At 38.1% G+C, this 18,339-nt stretch overlaps 1 protein-coding gene and 1 long non-coding RNA gene across 3 annotated transcripts in view; one reads left to right on the forward strand and one right to left on the reverse strand.

The window, feature by feature from the left end:
• LOC141350835 (tripartite motif-containing protein 16-like) overlaps nt 1–16,175 on the reverse strand; it is a 30,905-nt gene extending 14,730 nt beyond the window's left edge. Inside the window, exons 1-3 of one of the 2 annotated variants that reach the window (XM_073856669.1) lie at nt 15,732–16,175; nt 15,238–15,333; nt 14,921–15,154 (exon numbers count right to left, since the gene is read on the reverse strand). In XM_073856669.1, coding sequence (XP_073712770.1) covers nt 14,921–15,154; nt 15,238–15,333; nt 15,732–16,112 — 711 coding nt within the window. In that variant the 5' untranslated portion in view covers nt 16,113–16,175. Of the gene's footprint in view, nt 1–14,920; nt 15,155–15,237; nt 15,334–15,491 lie in introns of both variants that reach the window. The other variant, XM_073856662.1, reaches the window with a different exon arrangement.
• The window catches only part of LOC141350968 (uncharacterized), a 125,626-nt gene that overhangs the window by 18,649 nt on the left and 88,638 nt on the right, over nt 1–18,339 (forward strand). The window lies entirely within an intron of this gene.

Consider the following 18,339-nt stretch of genomic DNA (forward strand, 5'->3'; position numbering starts at 1 on the left):
ATGGCAACATTAATATGCTCCTACAGAGACAAGTGTTACTTTGGATTTTCACTCTGCAAACACTATCGCACAAAGCCCTATTTAATGTGATGCTATAATTTCTGTCAATTGTTGCTTTTAATTGTGGATGTAATTGTGCTGCATGTCACTGATAACTCATTCAGTATTTACTGTTGTCTGACGTTTTCTCATTGTCATCATAGGGGTGATTTTCACCAATTTCATTGAAACACGGCACTAATGATTTTAGCTTTAAAATGTGTAATATAGTAACATTAAAAAGCATCAGAATTAACACAATCCTGTGTTCTACCTTGCACAATGTGTGATTTCAACATAAGAATTTATTATTGTAAATTTTATCTCATTTTCTGCTGAAATTCTCATTACCGCAATGTGTCCAGCTGTGTTTGAACATGCGTTATGTTGTAAATTAATCAAATTAACACAAAAATATTAAGAAAAAAAATAAATGGATGTTTTGCTAGACTACTTTAGATGACAGAAAAAATATTTACTGAATATTCATTTATAATAATAATGAAGAAAAATTAGGAAAATGATGTGTCCATGCCTGATGTTCTCATCCTCCGCAACACTTTTTGAGAACAGTTTAAGCACACATACAGAATTTTAATAAAGTTTGATTTTGAGTGACCAAGCACATGGACCAGTTACTTCAAGATGGCTTCCAGGTAAGATCATTTTTTTTACAGTTAATTTGAAATATTGTCTTGTCAGAATGCTTACACGACATTTTGATTATCATTACCGCAACAGATGCTTATTAAATGTTAATTTAATTAATAGAAGCATAATACTTTCATTTTAAATGCATGTGCAGAATCTCCAAATTATGTTCTTTCAGGTTTGTCGTGTCATTTTGAAAATATGTCAGTGTTGATGTTTTCTGACTGTTGCGGTAATGAGATTTTTTAGGACTAATTTTTTAAATTATGTTACAAAAAGTGTAAAAGTAAAAGTTTTTAAATTAATGTTCCCATTTACTCCAGACTTTGTTTTTCAATGTCTGGTGGGAAAAAAAAGTAAATTTAAGCAATTTTTACATTTTCATGCTTGACATTTTTAAAACCAAGTTTTCGTGAGAATCACCCATAGACTGGTTTCTTCTTGTATTGTATGATATTGAGGTTGTTAATATGTGATGAAAAAAATTGTGTATTCAAATGTGATTGGTCATTTAAGGTCCGACACTGTAATTGGACTGTAATTATTGTTTCATGTGATTGGTCAATGCACTGTTTTTAAATAACTCTGTGGAACTGCAACCATGCATGTATGCCCGATGAAGATCTTGTGATTGAAACGTCGCTGTAATAAATATTTTCATCTTTTGCAGGCTTATAGTGTGTGGGATACCTTTTATTTATTTTTGTACATGATTGGACTTCATTGTCCCTCTATCCTAGTACGCACCCATCCGGAACAGGTGTGCAACGCTGTTCTTCTTTTGTTGTTATAGTTTATGAAATGGCTGTTGACAAAGCACTGTTTACCTATGCTTATCCATGCTTTTATGACCTCTAGAATAGACTATTGTAACTTGCTACTCGGGGGATGTCATGCAAATCAGGTAAACAAGCTTCAGCTAGTTCATAAACGCTTCTGCAAGGGTGCTTACTCGATCTAAGAAGTATGACCACATAAGCCCAATTCTGGCATCTTTACACTGGCTACCAGTTAAATATCGCATACAATTTAAAATATCACTAATCACCTACAAGGCCTTAAGGGAATGGTCTACTCATTTTCAATATTAAACTATGTTATTACCTTAACTGTGAATTGTTGATGCATCCCTCTGTCATCTGTGTGCGTGCACGTGGGCGCTGGAGCGCGCTGCGACGCTTCGATGGCATTTGGCTTGGCCCCATTCATTCGATGGTGCCATTTGGAGATGGGGTTGGAGGTGGCCAGGCACATCAACGTTTTTCCTGTTTGGGACGAGTGGTTGTGCGAGCAAGTTTGGTGGTACAGAATAAAACGTAACGCTTTTCTAAGCTGATTTAAAAGAGGAGCTACATTTTATGGCGTAATAGCACTTTTGGGAGTACTTCGACTCGGCACAGTAACACCCTCCCTCTCCCATTATGAGAGTGAGAAGGGGAGCGGACTTTTCAGGCGAGTCGAAGTACTCCCAAAAGTGCTATTACGCCATAAAATATAGTTCCTCTTTTAAATACGCTTAGAAAAGCGCTACGTTTTATTTTGTACCACCAAACTTGCTCGTATAACTATTCGTCTTAAATAGGAAAAACGTTGATGTGTTTGGTCACTTCTAACTTTATCTCTAAATGGTACCATTGAATGAATGGGGCTAAGCTAAATGCTATTGAAACGTCGCAGCGCGCTCCAGCGCTTACGTGCATGCACACAGATGATAGAGGGATGTATCAACAATTCTTAGTTAAGGTAATAACATATTTTAATATTGAAAATGAGTAGACTATTCCTTTAAATGGCCTAGCACCCTCATATCTTAGAGAATTACTATCAAAATACAATCCACCACGTAAACTGCGATCACAAAATTCTGGTCTCTTAATTATCTCTAAAATATCAAAAGTGTGTAAAGGTGGCAGATCCTTTTCCTACTTAGCCCCTAAGCTCTGGAATGATTTACCAACGATGTCCGAGAGTCAGACACAGTAGATAACTTTAAATCTAGAGTTAAAATGTTTCTCTTCAACAAAGCATTCGCATAATTTGTCTAGTAAAGGTACTTAACTCGCAATAGTTATTTTTACGGAACAAAGCACTCACGGTCATAACACAGACCAACCTAATAAACAAATAAAAACCTTATCAGCATGAACACTTCAAAATGAATTGCATTAAATAGTTTGCCACCGTTTGCCACTGAACCTGCATTAACAACGACGGTGGGGCCTCTGGCCTTAGTCAAACGGGTACGCACGTATGGTCGGGTTGCGATTTTGGCGCTTTCTGTCTTGTGAATATGCCATACAGACCCGTTTGCCACTGAACCTGCATTAACGAAGACAGTGGTGCTTCAGGAGTTGTCAAACAGGTCGACAGGTTTCATTTTCTTTTAAAGATCGGAATGTGACCCTTAGTTACCATATATACCTTCGCATTGGGCCCCCAATTTGCTAAATCCTCAACATTGTGGATAACATAATTATGCCGCAATAGTTAGCCTGTCTGGAACCAAGCTGATTTAAACCACAACACTGTGTGACACTTGCATTACATGTGAACGGCCCCTACGCTACTATGATTTTGTTTCTCTCTCCCTGTCTCGTCCTCAACCCCGAGGACAATGAGACAAACAGACCCAGTTCTGGTAAATGTGAAAGTCGGCACACCTCTGATCTACTGGCCGTTCTTCAACGTGATGCCCAGCTGATGCCTGACCAACTATCACCGGCAGAACCCGCTTAATCTCCGCTTAATCTCCTTATCCATTTACATGTGTATATATATTTATATATATATATATATGTGTGTGTGTGTGTGTGTGTGTGTGTATAAATATTTATATATATATATCCCAAGGGTTTTTTCCTGCTAGGACTTTTTTTATTTCCCTGGCTAAAAAGACCTAGCCTGGTGCAACCAGACTATCGTACATTCATTTCATTTGTACAGAGAGTCTGGCCACGCTCCATTGCAAAGCGTTACTTCCGTTAAGGAGGGTCCTCTGTTGAAGTTTAAAACTATTGAATCTGCCCAGAGTCACTCTGAATCTGCCATAACCAATCGCTAATGTTTGGTCGTAACGTATGTCACTCAGTCTGGCGCACGACCTCAACGTCTGCGTTCTTAGCCACTCCCTGCTGTTTGCTGATTGGACGTGCAGAATTTTGCCGGAGAAAACGAAACTCTACAGAGCAGTCCCAGACGTTATTCTGAAGCGAAATGAAAATTAAGCGGAAGAACGTAGGAGGGCGGAGGCAGGCTAAAAAAGACCAGGTTTTTTTCTCCTAGGGGGTTTTTACCCCGGGGAGGCAGCCCTCTTGGGCTTAACTTAGCACCCTCTTCTATACGTTACATTAGTAATACGCTCGCTCATAATGTTGATTCATAGCCACAGCGAATTTAGCTGCTTATGCTATCGTGTATTATGGTGTGCTATCTGGCGTTTTTTTTTTCTTTTTTTGATTTTCACTGCTTCTATTAATGTAAAGCTGCTTTGAAACAATTAACTATTGTGAAAAGCGCTATATAAATAAAATTGAATTGAATTGAACACATTTATATTTGCAGTTAGCTCCATTCCTTAGATGCTGTGACAAAATGGCATCCAGCGCGCAATTCTTAAAATTGCCAAAAGATGGCGCCGTTTATCGGTCAATCCGATATTACAAAAAACAATATCCGATAATGGGAAAATGTGTAAATATTGGAGAAAATATCGGTAAACAGTAATGTTGGTCAATCTCTAGTGGACAGTGTTCTCGACTCCCATGCCAGGACCGATCAAACCCAGGGAAACGCATCACTATCTACGTCATCACAATGAAGTCAAATACTTTGTTGTTGTTGTCGACATCTTTTCACAAGTACATGAGGCTCATCATTTTGGAATGCATTACCTGCGTCTATCAGGGATGCTGCTTCTATGGACTGTTTTAAGAAACTTCTTAAAGGATAATTCCGGTATTTAACACTTTGAGTCTCATTTCTGGTTTGTTTTGGATGAACTACAGTGATGGACACAGAAATTTTGACAATAGGTCGTGTCTTGACTTTTCGACTCATTTAGAAGCGTCTCTTGACTGCTTCAGAATGGAAGTCAATGGCCATGCACAAAATGTCATTAAAACAACACTTAACGTTCATTTTCAAAACTGTACTACTCACCGAGTGGTTCATGGTGTTCGTTGATGATTAAAAACAAATATATTGGCGCAATGTATGATTTCAATCCGTGTTATTTGCTATAGTGGAACTATTTTTTTCAGATACCTCACAACAGCGTATATACTTCCGCTCTATATTTGAGTCTGAAGCATGAATGAACATAGTCCAACAAACTGTAATAAAACGGTAGCATACTTTCAAAATCAAGTTTATTTATAACACTTACACCATCCAATGTGTTTTTTTCATCGGCAGAACAATAAAGAAGATATTTTGCAGAAACCCCAGTGCTCCGTCATGCAAGTCAACCGATCCGCACACTTTAAGAGCTAAAGCATATATATCCAATACAACAGTAATCCCCCATAACTCCGTGTGACATATTGACGTCTTGTGAAGCAAATCAATCAGTTTTTGCAAGAAACTGAACGTTATTTACAACACTATTAGCGTAAATGCCAAAGCAGGAAGCGTGCTTTCCGTTTGAGGCGATCTCTTCCACTGGTGTGCGTTTGGTGGCTGTTGGCTATGGATGTTGATCTCTCTGCGCCACCTATAGAGCGGGAGCATGAAGCGCACTTCCTGCTTGGCAAAAGCTCTGCATTAACGCTGTAAATATTTATATATATATATTCGAATCCCAAAACTGAAATACGGAACGAATATTTAAATATTCTGGTCCAGTCCTACAAATATGGGAAAAATTTATTCTGAGAGAAACCGAGCGAAAAAACAACAACCACATGTAAACAGTCCCTTTTCCTTTTCCGGCGGCGGCGGAGTGATATATCAGCGAGCAATGAGTCTTCCAGAGAAGTCAATGGAATTTTACAAAATGCCAAATAAAACACGACAGAGACTGTATTTCGCTACACAACTTGTTTTTAATCATCAACGAACACCACAAACCACTCGGTGAGTAGCACAGTTTTGAAAATGAACGTTAAGTGTTGTTTTAATGACATGTTTGTGCATGGCCATTGACTTCCATTCTGAGCAGGCAAGAGACGCTTCTAAACGAGTCAAAAACTCAAGACACGACCCATTGTCAAAATTTCAGTGTCCATCACTGTAGTTCATCCAAAACAAACCAGAAATGAGACTCAAAGTGTTAAATACCGGAATTATCCTTTAAGACACATCTTTTTAGTCATGCTTTTAATGTATAAACTTATCTATTTGTTTTATTCTTTTTACTGTAATGCTTTATTGTTTAATTATTTTGTATGTATGTTGTAGCGCTTTGAGTTTGAGAAAGGCGCGTTATAAATAAAATTTATTATTATTTTTATTATCATTGTCAATAACTATAGGCTATTCTGGTCTATTTAATTATTACATTGACTAGAGATAAATACCAAATAAATAATGTTAGATTAATAAAATATATCAAGCAACAATATGGCACCTTCCCAGATAGCAAGCACATGTGGGCCACTTCAGGCAAAGATGCGGCACTGCTGGTCTTCTTATGGCCCGAATAAAAGGGATGTGAACCTAAAGTGGCTCACATGTAAAATAGCAAAAATGGGCCACATATATCAAATCACATGTGGGCCTTTTAAGGCAAAGATGCGGTGCCCACGGCAACATGTCATCTGAATATGAACCAAAAGTGGCCCATTTGACAAATAGTGAATATGGCCCAAATATCAAACAACAAATATGGACCACCTTTGGCAAAAATGCTGCACAACAGACACGGACTGATCTTGGAATAAACCAAATGTGGCCCTCACATGTTGCAGCAAATGTGGCCCAGCTCTTTAAAAACGTATCAGGCCCGGTTTTGGCAAAGATGTGGCACGGTATGCACCAGCTCATGTGGGTTTGTGTATAAAGTGGCCCACATATGTTGCAGCAAATGTGGCCCAGTTCTTTTAAAACATATCCGGCCCGGTAATGGCAAACATGTGGCACAGTAAGCACCGGCTCATGTGGGATTTTCTCTAATGTGGCCCACATATGTTGCAGCAAATGTGGCCCAGTTCTTTTAAAACATATCCTGCCCGGTTTTGGCAAACATGTGGCACAGTAGGCACCAGCTCATGTGGATGTGAGTCTGAAGTGGCCCATGTATGATGCTGTAAATGTGGCCCAGCTGTATAAAGATGCATCAGGGCCAGTTTTGGGAAAGATATGGCACAGTAAGCACCGGCTCATGTGTGTGTGAGTCTAAACCCAGATAGCAAAATCTGGCTGGCCCACCACTGGGCCACATATTTGCTTGAGTTCTGGCCCAGTTCTGGCTGGGTCCCCGGCCCAAAACTGGCCCACACACTAAAAATTGGATCAAACTATTAAATCTGGGCCAGTTGTGGCCCACACCCAGTAAAATAGATCTTACATACTGACTTGGCCCAGATTTGTTCAGCACACTGTAAAGTGACCTAAATTGTTTATTTGGCCCAGGTCTGGCTAGCACACTGTAAAGTGACTTAAATTGCTTATTTGGCCCAGGTCTGGCCCAGACCCTTTGTTTTATGTGGCTGACAACATCTGCATGGTCCCTGGGCCAGATGTGGCCCAGAAACTGGTAAATATTGTATATTTTTTATTTTTCAAGAAAAATACACCCATTTAAGAAGATTAAGAGCCTTTTATTAAAAAAATACACACATCACATTAATGTGAATTAACAGTTAACAAATACATAAATATGAACATGTTTTAACATGTACCAACAATTAACCGTCATTTTGAACATATTAATTCTTAACAAATTCAGTACACTTTACAAAAACCCAACAAATACAAACAGACATATATCTCTTACACAACACATTTTACAAGCACATAACCCACTTTATAAACATTTTTAAAGGGATAGTTCACCCTTTAAATTACAATTTTCTCACAAATCACCTACCCCTGTGTCGTTCCAAACCACCAAGTGCTCTGATTGTCTTCAGAACACATTTCTAGAATTCCTTTATGAAAACCGGGAGGCTCTTGTCTGTCCCATTGACTTAAGTTAGTCTCACAATCCGTTTCCCAGAAAAGAATGAAAGACATCGCCAAAAAGGTCCATTTTCTATTAGTAGTTTAATAATAATATTATGAAGTGACAAGAACACTTTGTGCACAAAGAAAATAAAACGAACGATTTCAACAATTTGTTCTCCTCCTTAGTTGTTGAAAGTGTATTCAAGACCAGACTACAGCGATGCTGCCGACATCACCTGCAGCTCTCGTCACTTGCTGATGTGTTTTTTTTTGTTTTTCTACGCTTTTTTTTAAAGCATAATGCAAACATTGTAACAATACTTAAACAGCCCAAATAAATGTACAAATTACTTGGCAGCCTATCTGTACGCTGGCAACTACATCAGCAGGTGACGTCAGCAGCAGGTGACGTCAGCAGGATGCGCCGTAGTCTGGTCGTTAAAAGGCTTTGAATGACCAAGGAGAAGAACAAACTGTTGAAAAAAGTTTTCAATGAAATAATGATTGAACATTGAACTTTTTGGCAATGTATTTCATTCTTTTGTGTTAAATGGATTGTAAAACTTACTGAAATCAATGGGACGGACAGAAGCCTCCCAGTTTTCATCAAAAATATCCAAAAACCCGTTCTAAAGACACTCTAAGCACTTGTTGGCCTAGAACGACAGAGGGGAAGCGATCCATGATAAAATTGCAATTTTGGGGTGAATTATCCCCTTAAGCAATTACAGCGAGACAACATGTAAAACAAATTAATTAACATTGAAAGAAAAAAAATCTCTCTCTCACACACACACACCACACACACACATTGGCATATGTGTTTTACCGGGACAAATCCATAGACACAATGCATATTATAATGTACAAAATATATATTCTATTGCCTTAACTTACCCCAGTCCCTAAGCCCAACCATAACAAAAATCTGTTGGAAGTCTTTAATCTGAAAAGTACCACTTAGTATTGTGTCCCTGTAAAGCATGTTTATAGCATATTAAACATGTCATTATACACTATTCCCCATAAACCACATATACCAACCCACACGCACACACACCTCTCACACACAAGCCAAGTAATTAAAACAAGTTAAACACATTTAACCAAAACACCACCACTCTTTTTACAGCACAAAACATTCTCCTTTGCAGACTCAAACACAGGCGCTAACACTAACTGCTTTTCTTTTGCTAAAGTTGTCTCTTGCACCCACCCTCTCGATCGAGCCACCTCTTCATTGTCCCCTCCACAACTGTAAGGGACCTTCTCCGAACTGCATCTTTAAAATAAATAATCCATATTGTAATTGTGAAATCTTTAACATTTAATGAGCATATTAAAAAAAAAATGTCTAATTTTTATTAACAAATAATTAACAGATATATTTACCAATCACTATCTCTCTGAGTTGGAGGGTGGCAAATAAAATCTTTTCCATCCAGTTGAGGTTTTAAGCCAGGGAGTTGTCGGTCGCCCTCTTCAACATATGCCATGTGCAGTCTCGTACATCTGTCCCGCCAATAAGCCCCAACCAGTTAACCTGAAACAGATTTATAGTCTTAATAGTTGGTCATAGTTTCATACAGGACACAGGTCATACAGTAGTTGATTGCTTATATCAAAGAGGTGATGCATGCTATTTTTTGTGTGCTAATTTAAGAAAAGTTGTGTGCAATCCATAGAAGTAAACTGTTGTGTGTTTGTTGTAGTCCAAGAAAAGAGATTTAAGTTGAAGAAGATAACTGGCGTCATTGTTTACTTACACTGTAAAAAATTTCTGTAGAAATTACAGTATTACTGGGTATTACTGCCAACTAGCTGCCAGTAACTTACTGTAGATTTTACATTTATGTTATTTACTGGCAACAGTTTGTTCAAAGTTAAATTAACATGAAACATTTTCAGTCTTTAACTTCTACAGTAAGTTACTGGCAACCAGCTGCATAATTACAGCAAATTTTTTACAGTGTAGGGTTTTGTACATTTGCACATCGTTCACATGTCTTTAACACTTACACATCAAAGGGTGTGTAAATTCGTGAATCTGAAAAATGTGCCCTTCTGAAAAAAACAGCATACCAGCAAGACCAGCATATGTTGTGTTTTGGTGCTGGTTTGCTAGTGAACACCAGCTAAACAGCCTCAAACCAGGACCATCACCAAACCAGCATTAGCACCAGCATCCCATGCTGTTCATACCAGCAAGCCACAGCATATGTTGTGTTTTGGTGCTGTTATGCTGGTGACCACCAGCAAAGACCAGCATAATTCCCATGCTGGTTTGATGCTGGATTTTTCAGCAGGGTGCTCTTTAACTTCTTAACTACTTTAGCTCAAATAAGGTTGTGTGTACCGCTCCTTTTTATGAAGATACGAACGTGTGTCTGAATTCTCTGCTTGATTATTAAAAACCTGTTAACCTGCACGTGAACGACGACTGGTTATTTACATCTTTCTAAATGGATTCAGCTTACTAACAACAATATTTAAGCTAACGTGATAGTTGGCTAAACATGCAGGAAAATTCACGGTTTTAAATATGTAGCAAACAATTCCTTTTCATTGTTATAATGCATTTTTAACATATAAAAACTAAATCAGTGACTTACCAGTTATTGATGATGGTGTCTGTGTCGAACAGGAGCTCAGCTTTGTGCTCTGCTTGATTCAAATCATAACAGCAGTCGTGATGTTGCCGTTCAGCAGCTAGAGGGCTGATTGCCGCATCACGGAATCGGGCCGTGTACTGTATACTGTCCGTCTGAAGCATAAACATTTTTAAATTGCCGCCAAACAGCGTTACAACCGGCATGTGTCAGTTCCACTGGCATCGGGCCACATACTGAATTTCTGACATCATACACATCTTGGCAGTATCATATCAAACCATAATCGGTCCAGGCACAATGCAACGTAGACGGTCCGACTACACAACGCCAGATTTGGCCCGATTACACTGAGACGCTACTTTAGTAGACCCGGACTTCAGCTGAGTATGCTTACACTCGGGCCAACAGCTATAAATAGTGTTTATTACTGGTATACTATTTCCTCATCTGGGCCAGTTCTGGCGCATACACTAAAAATCTGTCCGGCTTTCAGCCGACACTGGCGGAAAAAAGCCAGAATCGGCCCAAAACTGACTGCTATCTGGGAAGTGATCCATATACCCAGCTAGCAGAAAAAAGTTCTAAGAACGTTCCCTGAAAGTTCCCAACGTTCCCAAAAACTTTCTGCCAACATAAAAAGTGTCCAGTTTTCTTGACGTTCTAAGAACATTTATGTGTTTTCTGAACGTTTGAGGAATGTTACATTTTATCTTTTTCAAACGTTATGACAATGTCCTGTTTTAATGTTCACACAATGTTTAAAACAACAACTTTTTTAAAATTGACTTGTTTGCTTGGTATGTAAATGATAGAGAAACATTGCATTTTATTATTTTAAAACTGTTAAAAAATATATTTCTGAATGTTCAGTAAAAATATTGCTGTAGAAAACACAATTCACTTATTATGTTTAAATGTTGATGATGTTTAATTTTAAGTCACCATTATTGTGATTAGTGTTTGTTTTAGTTGGACCCTTGACTTCTTTACCATTTTTTTCTGGTTGCTTTACTTTGTGTGTATAAAACACATTTGTTATGGTAATGTACAGCTAATGGTGCAATTCTGTGGTGGTTGGTATATAATGGTAAAAATCATCATCTAATTAAAGGATTTAAGCATCAAAAGTTTATTTTCTCTCAATGTTGTATATGAGATCCAGCACTTTCACAGCAGTTTGTCATCAAGGAGTTTTAGAAAATTTGGCAAAAAATAACTGCTGTACACTTCGGGCGTACAAACATCAAGAATCACACTATGAATCTCAACCATGGTGACAAAGAAAATTGTAAAAAGTTCATTATTTAGCCATGTCGCAGTGCATGCTGGGAGTCCTGGATGAGATTTGTAATTTGTTAATACCCAGCATGCATTGCAGCATGAAGTTTTTCATTTAATTGTCACCATGGTTGAGATTCATACTCTGTTTGTGGCATCACTCTGGCTTGCTCGTGGGCGAGACGCGCCAAACAGGAGTGGACCACACAAGTGCCACCAATCCATGCCAGGTGTGGGCCAGCGAATGGTGCCGGGCCCGGGCCGAATCTGGGACAAAACCCGAATCAACTATTACCCAGGTTTGGGCCAGATCTGCATTATTTGCTTTGTGTTTGGCTGACATGTGGCGTTTCTATGGTTTGCTTGTGGTAAAGATCTGGAAAAAAAGAGGTGGACCGCTCAAGCGCCATCATTCCATGCCAAAGGTGGGCCAGATGAAGGTGTCAGATGTGAACCAGATCTGGGCCACAGAAATTTTGCTATCTGGGTTGCTTACATATAAAGATTTTTATTCAGAAATGTATATTGTTCTGCTGTTAAAGGACTCAGCCAGCCTTTGAAAAAAATTATTGCTTACTTGCAAATATATAACTGTTACATACAAATGAGGAAAAATGACTTGTTTCCAGTAATTTAGAGGTTTGTTTGATCTGGGCAAAACGCATCCAAGAGGTATTGTCTGATTGTCCTACACTGTCAGTCAAACGCAGATTCGGCAGGTAGGTATTCCACCTTTCGAAACACTTGTGAAATGCGGTGCTTTATTTTGCCATAGTCACAAGACTTTGGTGTTTCTAATCACTTTGACACCACATTTCTGAGCAGTGTTTCAGAACATCTACGCTTCGGTTCCGGGATCTCAGAAAATCAGTTTCACAGCAACCATCCCTAAAAATTTTATGTGCACAGTTTTTCAAAATCCTTCAGAAGGACAAACTGCTATGAGCTTTCTGGACCTTGCACTGTAGTACTAGTGCATTATTAGCAGAATAGGATACTTCTTATGAGTGTGCAAACACTAAATTAATAAATCAGTTTTTTATATTATGATGTTTGACATTATGTACTAACCACCACCAAAGTTAATTGTTGAAGGAACAGTATGTGAACAGTTTGCGGAGTTAAAAATAACAACAGTATAGTGGTGGGACAGCTTCATATATCAATTAATTAAAGGAACAATATGTAGTTGTTTAAGTATTTTATTAGTCAAATCAATGTCTTTATTCATTAATATGTCCTCAAAGTGGTCAACTTACTTCTGTCAATGATCTGACTATTTTTGTAAGCTTAGAATTTCTTCTCTTTACTTACATTGAACGAGTAAGTCCAAGTAGGCTTCCATGTTGTTTTGCCATATTGATAAACTATAATAGCAGAGAGGGACAAAAAGCACTAGCCTACTGCAACGCGTTTCCACACCACATTTTCATTCAGAACACGTAACCCGCTGAAACAGACAAAGGCCCTGTCCCAAATGGCACACTCCGGACTTGTGGTCCTCCTCAGAGTCCACACTTTAATGACATCATGTAGTCCAGACTTTAGGGACCGTTGATGCGAGTCCATGTGGGTGCAACAGAGTCGTATTTTGAGACAGACTCGAGCGTCACACCGGAAATAGGTAGAGAAGTTGACTGTCAGTGTAAACTCCTCCCTTCCGTCGTCTGATTGGTCTGATTGCTCTTTCGCAAGGATTTCTGGGTTGGTAAAGTGCGCGAAGCCTGCAGTGCGGGCCTCGCTGAAGACCGCATCAAGGGGGCAAAGGAGGCGCTGATGAGCACACTTCAAAGCATAAAATTGACAGATGGGACACCCTACGGACTCGTAGACTAAGCGAGCATGCGCAATTTAAGGCCACGAGACCAAAAGTCCACATGAAGTGCTCCATTTGGGACAGAGCCAAAGAGATGATTGAGTACACACCGGATACCATATTTGCAATACGCATTTGGAAAAGCGAGGCGCTAGAGAGCACTATTTGTTTAAATGCAAAATACAATTTTACCACTAGATGAGGGAAAATCCTACTTACTAACCGTTTAATAAACAAGATGCTTTAAATAGATTTCTAAGCCTCATTACTTTATGGCTGCTTGGGATGGTGCTAAACACATGAATGATGTGAATGAGGGGAACGTGAACAAACGTTAACTAATCTGAAAGAGATTAGGATAAGACGGCAGATGCACGTAAATTAAGAGATGCCTCAGCCAGTATAAGTCTAAATGGTTTTATACCATTGATGGGCCGGTTAAATTAGAAACGTTTATACAAAAAACATTTTTATGTTGTTAAAAGTGTCAATTTACAAAGAAAAGCTTTAAGCATAACATTTTAATGTATTTTAAATGTTACATATTGCTAATATGTTTTTTATTTACCTCAGGACTTCAGACTGCGTCCAAATGAGTCAGCGTGAGCATTTGTACTCGCACATGGGCGACCAGCAAATTTGTTCTAGTTGTTATTTCTGTTTGAAAGATGAGTAGATTGTGAGCTCACAAAAAATTATTTTGCGACCATGTTTTCACTTATTTGCACGACACGTCTATTCTTTGTCACCATGTGCTCCGAAATCTACTGATGGTCTGCCCAGCCCTGCATGAACTTCAAATCAAACACAGATTCAACCACAAGAAGGTGCGGGGTCATTAAACGTTGCATAGGTGAGAGATAGAGAGAGCGGAAGAACTTATAAATGAACACCATCCAAAAGAACGGGCTGAAGGTCTGACCCAAATTTGCTGATTGTAGCTTGAAATTTGTAGTCAAGTTGCAGTCAAGACTTTTCAGTAGAAATAAAAACAGCATAACAGTATGGTGGCTTTGGTCAAGCCAACATAATTTGCTTTCACTTTATTTCCACAAAAAAAAAAAAGATAGAATGTTCTGTATAAGTTAATTTAAGGTTTTTAAAAATAATAACCCTGCAACATTATGGGGACATTATTTTAAGGTTCCAAAAATAAACCATAAAAAGAATGTTCCGAGAAGGTTATTATTTGTAGCCTGACGTTGTCATACTTAATTCTAGTCAGAATTTGAGTCAGAATCTTCCCCGTATTTCAAATCGTGGTGGGCGGGGCTAAGATCGGCTGGCACCCAGGCTATATTATTTGGGTAATTTTAGGGGAATTCTTTCCAGTAAGATTGTTGCACATCCCCTTACTAATGCAGTCGCCAAGTTGTATTTATTGTAAAGTACATCTTGACTTGAAGTTGTGTTGAGTTACCTGAAGAAAACTAATGTGATCATCTGTGTGTGAAAGCTGCTCCAGCTCAGCGTCTCTCCTCCTCAGATCATCAATCTCCTGCTCCAGTCGCTTCAAGAGTCCTTCAGCTTCACTCACTGCAGTCTTTTCCTGATCTCTGATCAGCTGTGTCACCTCAGATCGTCTTCTCTCAATGGATGTGATCAGTTGAGTAAAGATCCTCTCAGTGTCGTCCACTGCTGTCTGGGCAGAGATCTGTTAACACACACAGAGAGAAACATTAAACTCAATCTCAAACACTTCTTCCAGTATTTGTTTCTCTATTTATCAAAACTCACCGTGTGTATCTTCACAGCCTCTCTTAGATCCTGAAGCTTCTTCTCTTTCTCCTGGATCCTCTGCTGTAGTTTTCTCTGCTTGTCCTCTAGTAGTCTCTGTTCAACAGATTAATAACACATAACTCAACTGGTTGGGTAGTGCTTGAAGGAGATCTGTTCACTGGAAAGTAATATTCAAAACGACTTTCTGTTTTACATAAAGAATTAAAGTGTGACCCAATCTTCTAAATGTCATATATTTTGCATTTTCATACCTGTTTCTCAGTTCTCTCTGCTGCAGCTGATACAGTGTCGTGATTTTTATGATCATCTACCAAACACAGCAAACAAATACATTGCTGATCAGTGCAACAGAAAACCTCAAGCAGTTTGTCATGTTGAGAGCAGATCATCTCCTGAAGTCTTCCAGTGACATCAATCACTTTGTGTCGCTTTCCTGATTGAAGTTCTTCATGACGTTCAAAGTGAGTTTGACAGTAAGAGTTCAGAAACACCAGACAGGACTTGACAGCTTTGTGTTTTCTCTCAGTACAGACGTCACACTTCACATCTTCAGGTCCAGCATAACTGAGAGCAGATCGATCAATCTGTAGTTTTGTCTTCTTCAGTTTCTCCACCACTTCGGCCAGCATGGTTGCTTTACCTACAACAGGTCTTGTAGTGAAGGTCTGTCTGCACTGAGGGCAGCTATAGTCTCTCTTCAGATCATCTTGATCCCAGTAGTCTGTAATACAGCTCATACAGTAACTGTGTCCACAGGGAACAGTCACCGGATCCTTTAGTAGATCCAGACATACTGAACAGTTGAACTGATCCTGAGACACTGAAATATTTGCTTCGGCCATTTTACTGACTGCACAAATACAGTGACGCATTCAAAAGCTAGTTTCAGTTTCTCTTTTTAATATTAAATGTTTGGTTCTTCATGCTCGGTCACAAACTAACTGTCCACTAGATGTCAGTCTTACAAACTAAAACATATATTCTATTTTGTGGTTCACTTTTATTTGATGACTTCACTCTTTTATTTCAAATCCTTTGTTAAAAATTTATTGTGTTACTGTTTGCATATAAGTTGTGAAATTAATTTTTTGTATTCAACAATATTGTCATCGATCTGTTTTATGTTGGAAGAAATGAATAGACTGTTTGAAATTTCGGATTTAAGGTTTTGAATTTATTGAACAAAATGTTTTCTTTCATGTTGTCTTAAAAAAAATGAGTGAAAAGAGAGAAAGAAAAACGTAACATAAGAAATAAGAATTGTACTAAAGGAAGTTATTTACTACTATTTACTACTGTCAGCCTAGAAAATCGCAACTTTTAATTTTCCGTCTTTCTTAGTACACGATGTAACTACAGAAGAGTCAAGTTTTTAATAGGAAAAATATCGAAACTCTTTGGTTATTTTTAGGCGCGATGCTAATGGACTAATCAGATTCAATGGATTATGCTAAACTATGTTAAAATTGCTAGCGCCAGACCCAGACATCAGCTGAATGGATTCCTAAATGGTAAGAATCAAATGTTTAACTCTATGGGGAAATGAGCATATTTTCAAAAAAATTTGGAATGTTCCTTTAATCTTATTCATTTGAAAACTTGTCAAGTCTTTTATTATATTTTCAGTGTATAAGATAAATATATTGAAAATATGATTGGAGTAATTGCCTCCCCGTTTTAGGTTTGATGGAGAATTGCCTCAACCTAAAACATATGTATTCTCTTATTTTCAATGTGTTTTGGAGAAACCACTAACTTTAAGTTTAAAGGAGAATGCATCTATACCCAGCTGTAGTGAACTGCCTAAGCACCTTTAGAATTACATATTTTTCTCTATGTGAAAAATATAAATATAAATTGTGGTCAGCATCAGAATAATATTGGTAATTTATAAATTGGAGTCAGATAATAACTTAACCACAGAGGTCAAAGTAATTAATTGAAACTTAATGAATTTAATTATTTTATAGAAGCCCCGAAGGAAGATAAGAACACGAGACCCCTTCACTACGCCATTGGTGTTCCGTCATTGGGCTAGTGGGTGGCGTCTTACAGACTGAAATACTGGCTTCTGCCATTGTACTGACACCGCAAATACAGTGAGTGACACATTTATCAATTGAAAAGACTAAAGTTTCGGTTTCTTTTACGTTTCAAATGTTTCCTGGTTCAGTGTCGTATGCAAAATTATTTATTTGTCGTTCAATAAATGTCCACTAGGTGTCAGACTTGCACTGCAACTCTTAAAATGATTTGTCTGCACTTGTATTTAAAGAAATTATGTTGAATAAAGATTATTTAAAGAGGTGTTCAGAGATTATTTTTACAAATTTGTTATTGAAGATTATAGGGTAATGTTGAAAACAGACCTTAGGTTTTACATCCAGCTAAAAGTGGCAAAAGTACCATTTAACAGAAAAACATAATTTTAAAAGATAATGTTTTAGACCGAGATTTTTGCTGTGGTCAATAACTCACAAGTGTGGTATAACAGTTCTGTTCAAATGTAGATGAAAGAAACACACAGGTGAGACAAAAGTAACACAACAGAACAAGATAGATTTTTGTGTTACACTTGTTTTTAGTAAATATACATGACTGTGACCTTGTTAATATGTAACTGCAAACATATTTTGTCATTTACAGACATAAAATTTTGCTTTAAGATATTGGCTGTTTCTCAATTCCAAGAACGCAAAGAACGGACTTGCGTCCTCGTGGAGATCGGTCTTGCCAGGCGACCTTAGAAGAACGAACTTGGAAGTTTTGCCGCAATGACTTCTGGGGCGTAAAGCGATTTCAGCATGTCTGCACTCGATGCATCCTCGATATCAAGAACACATCCGGGTATTTTCATGCGTCCTCTGTCCTTGCGTTCTTGAGAATTGGAATGAACTTCGACCGTTAATGATGACGTAGAGCGAGGACACGAGGACGCAAGATCGCTGAAGAAGGCATATTGAGAATCAGCCAATGTTTCATCACAATTAATTTCTCAGTGTTTTTACTTTTGAGTATAATGTATGCAATTTTCTTCAAATCAAACAGTTGTGTTAGTAGATACTGAACTAATATTATGTGAAAAAACAGGTAACATAC

The sequence above is a fragment of the Misgurnus anguillicaudatus genome, chromosome 2 (genome assembly GCF_027580225.2).
Source record: "Misgurnus anguillicaudatus chromosome 2, ASM2758022v2, whole genome shotgun sequence".
In the NCBI taxonomy this organism is placed as follows: Eukaryota; Metazoa; Chordata; class Actinopteri; order Cypriniformes; family Cobitidae; genus Misgurnus; species Misgurnus anguillicaudatus.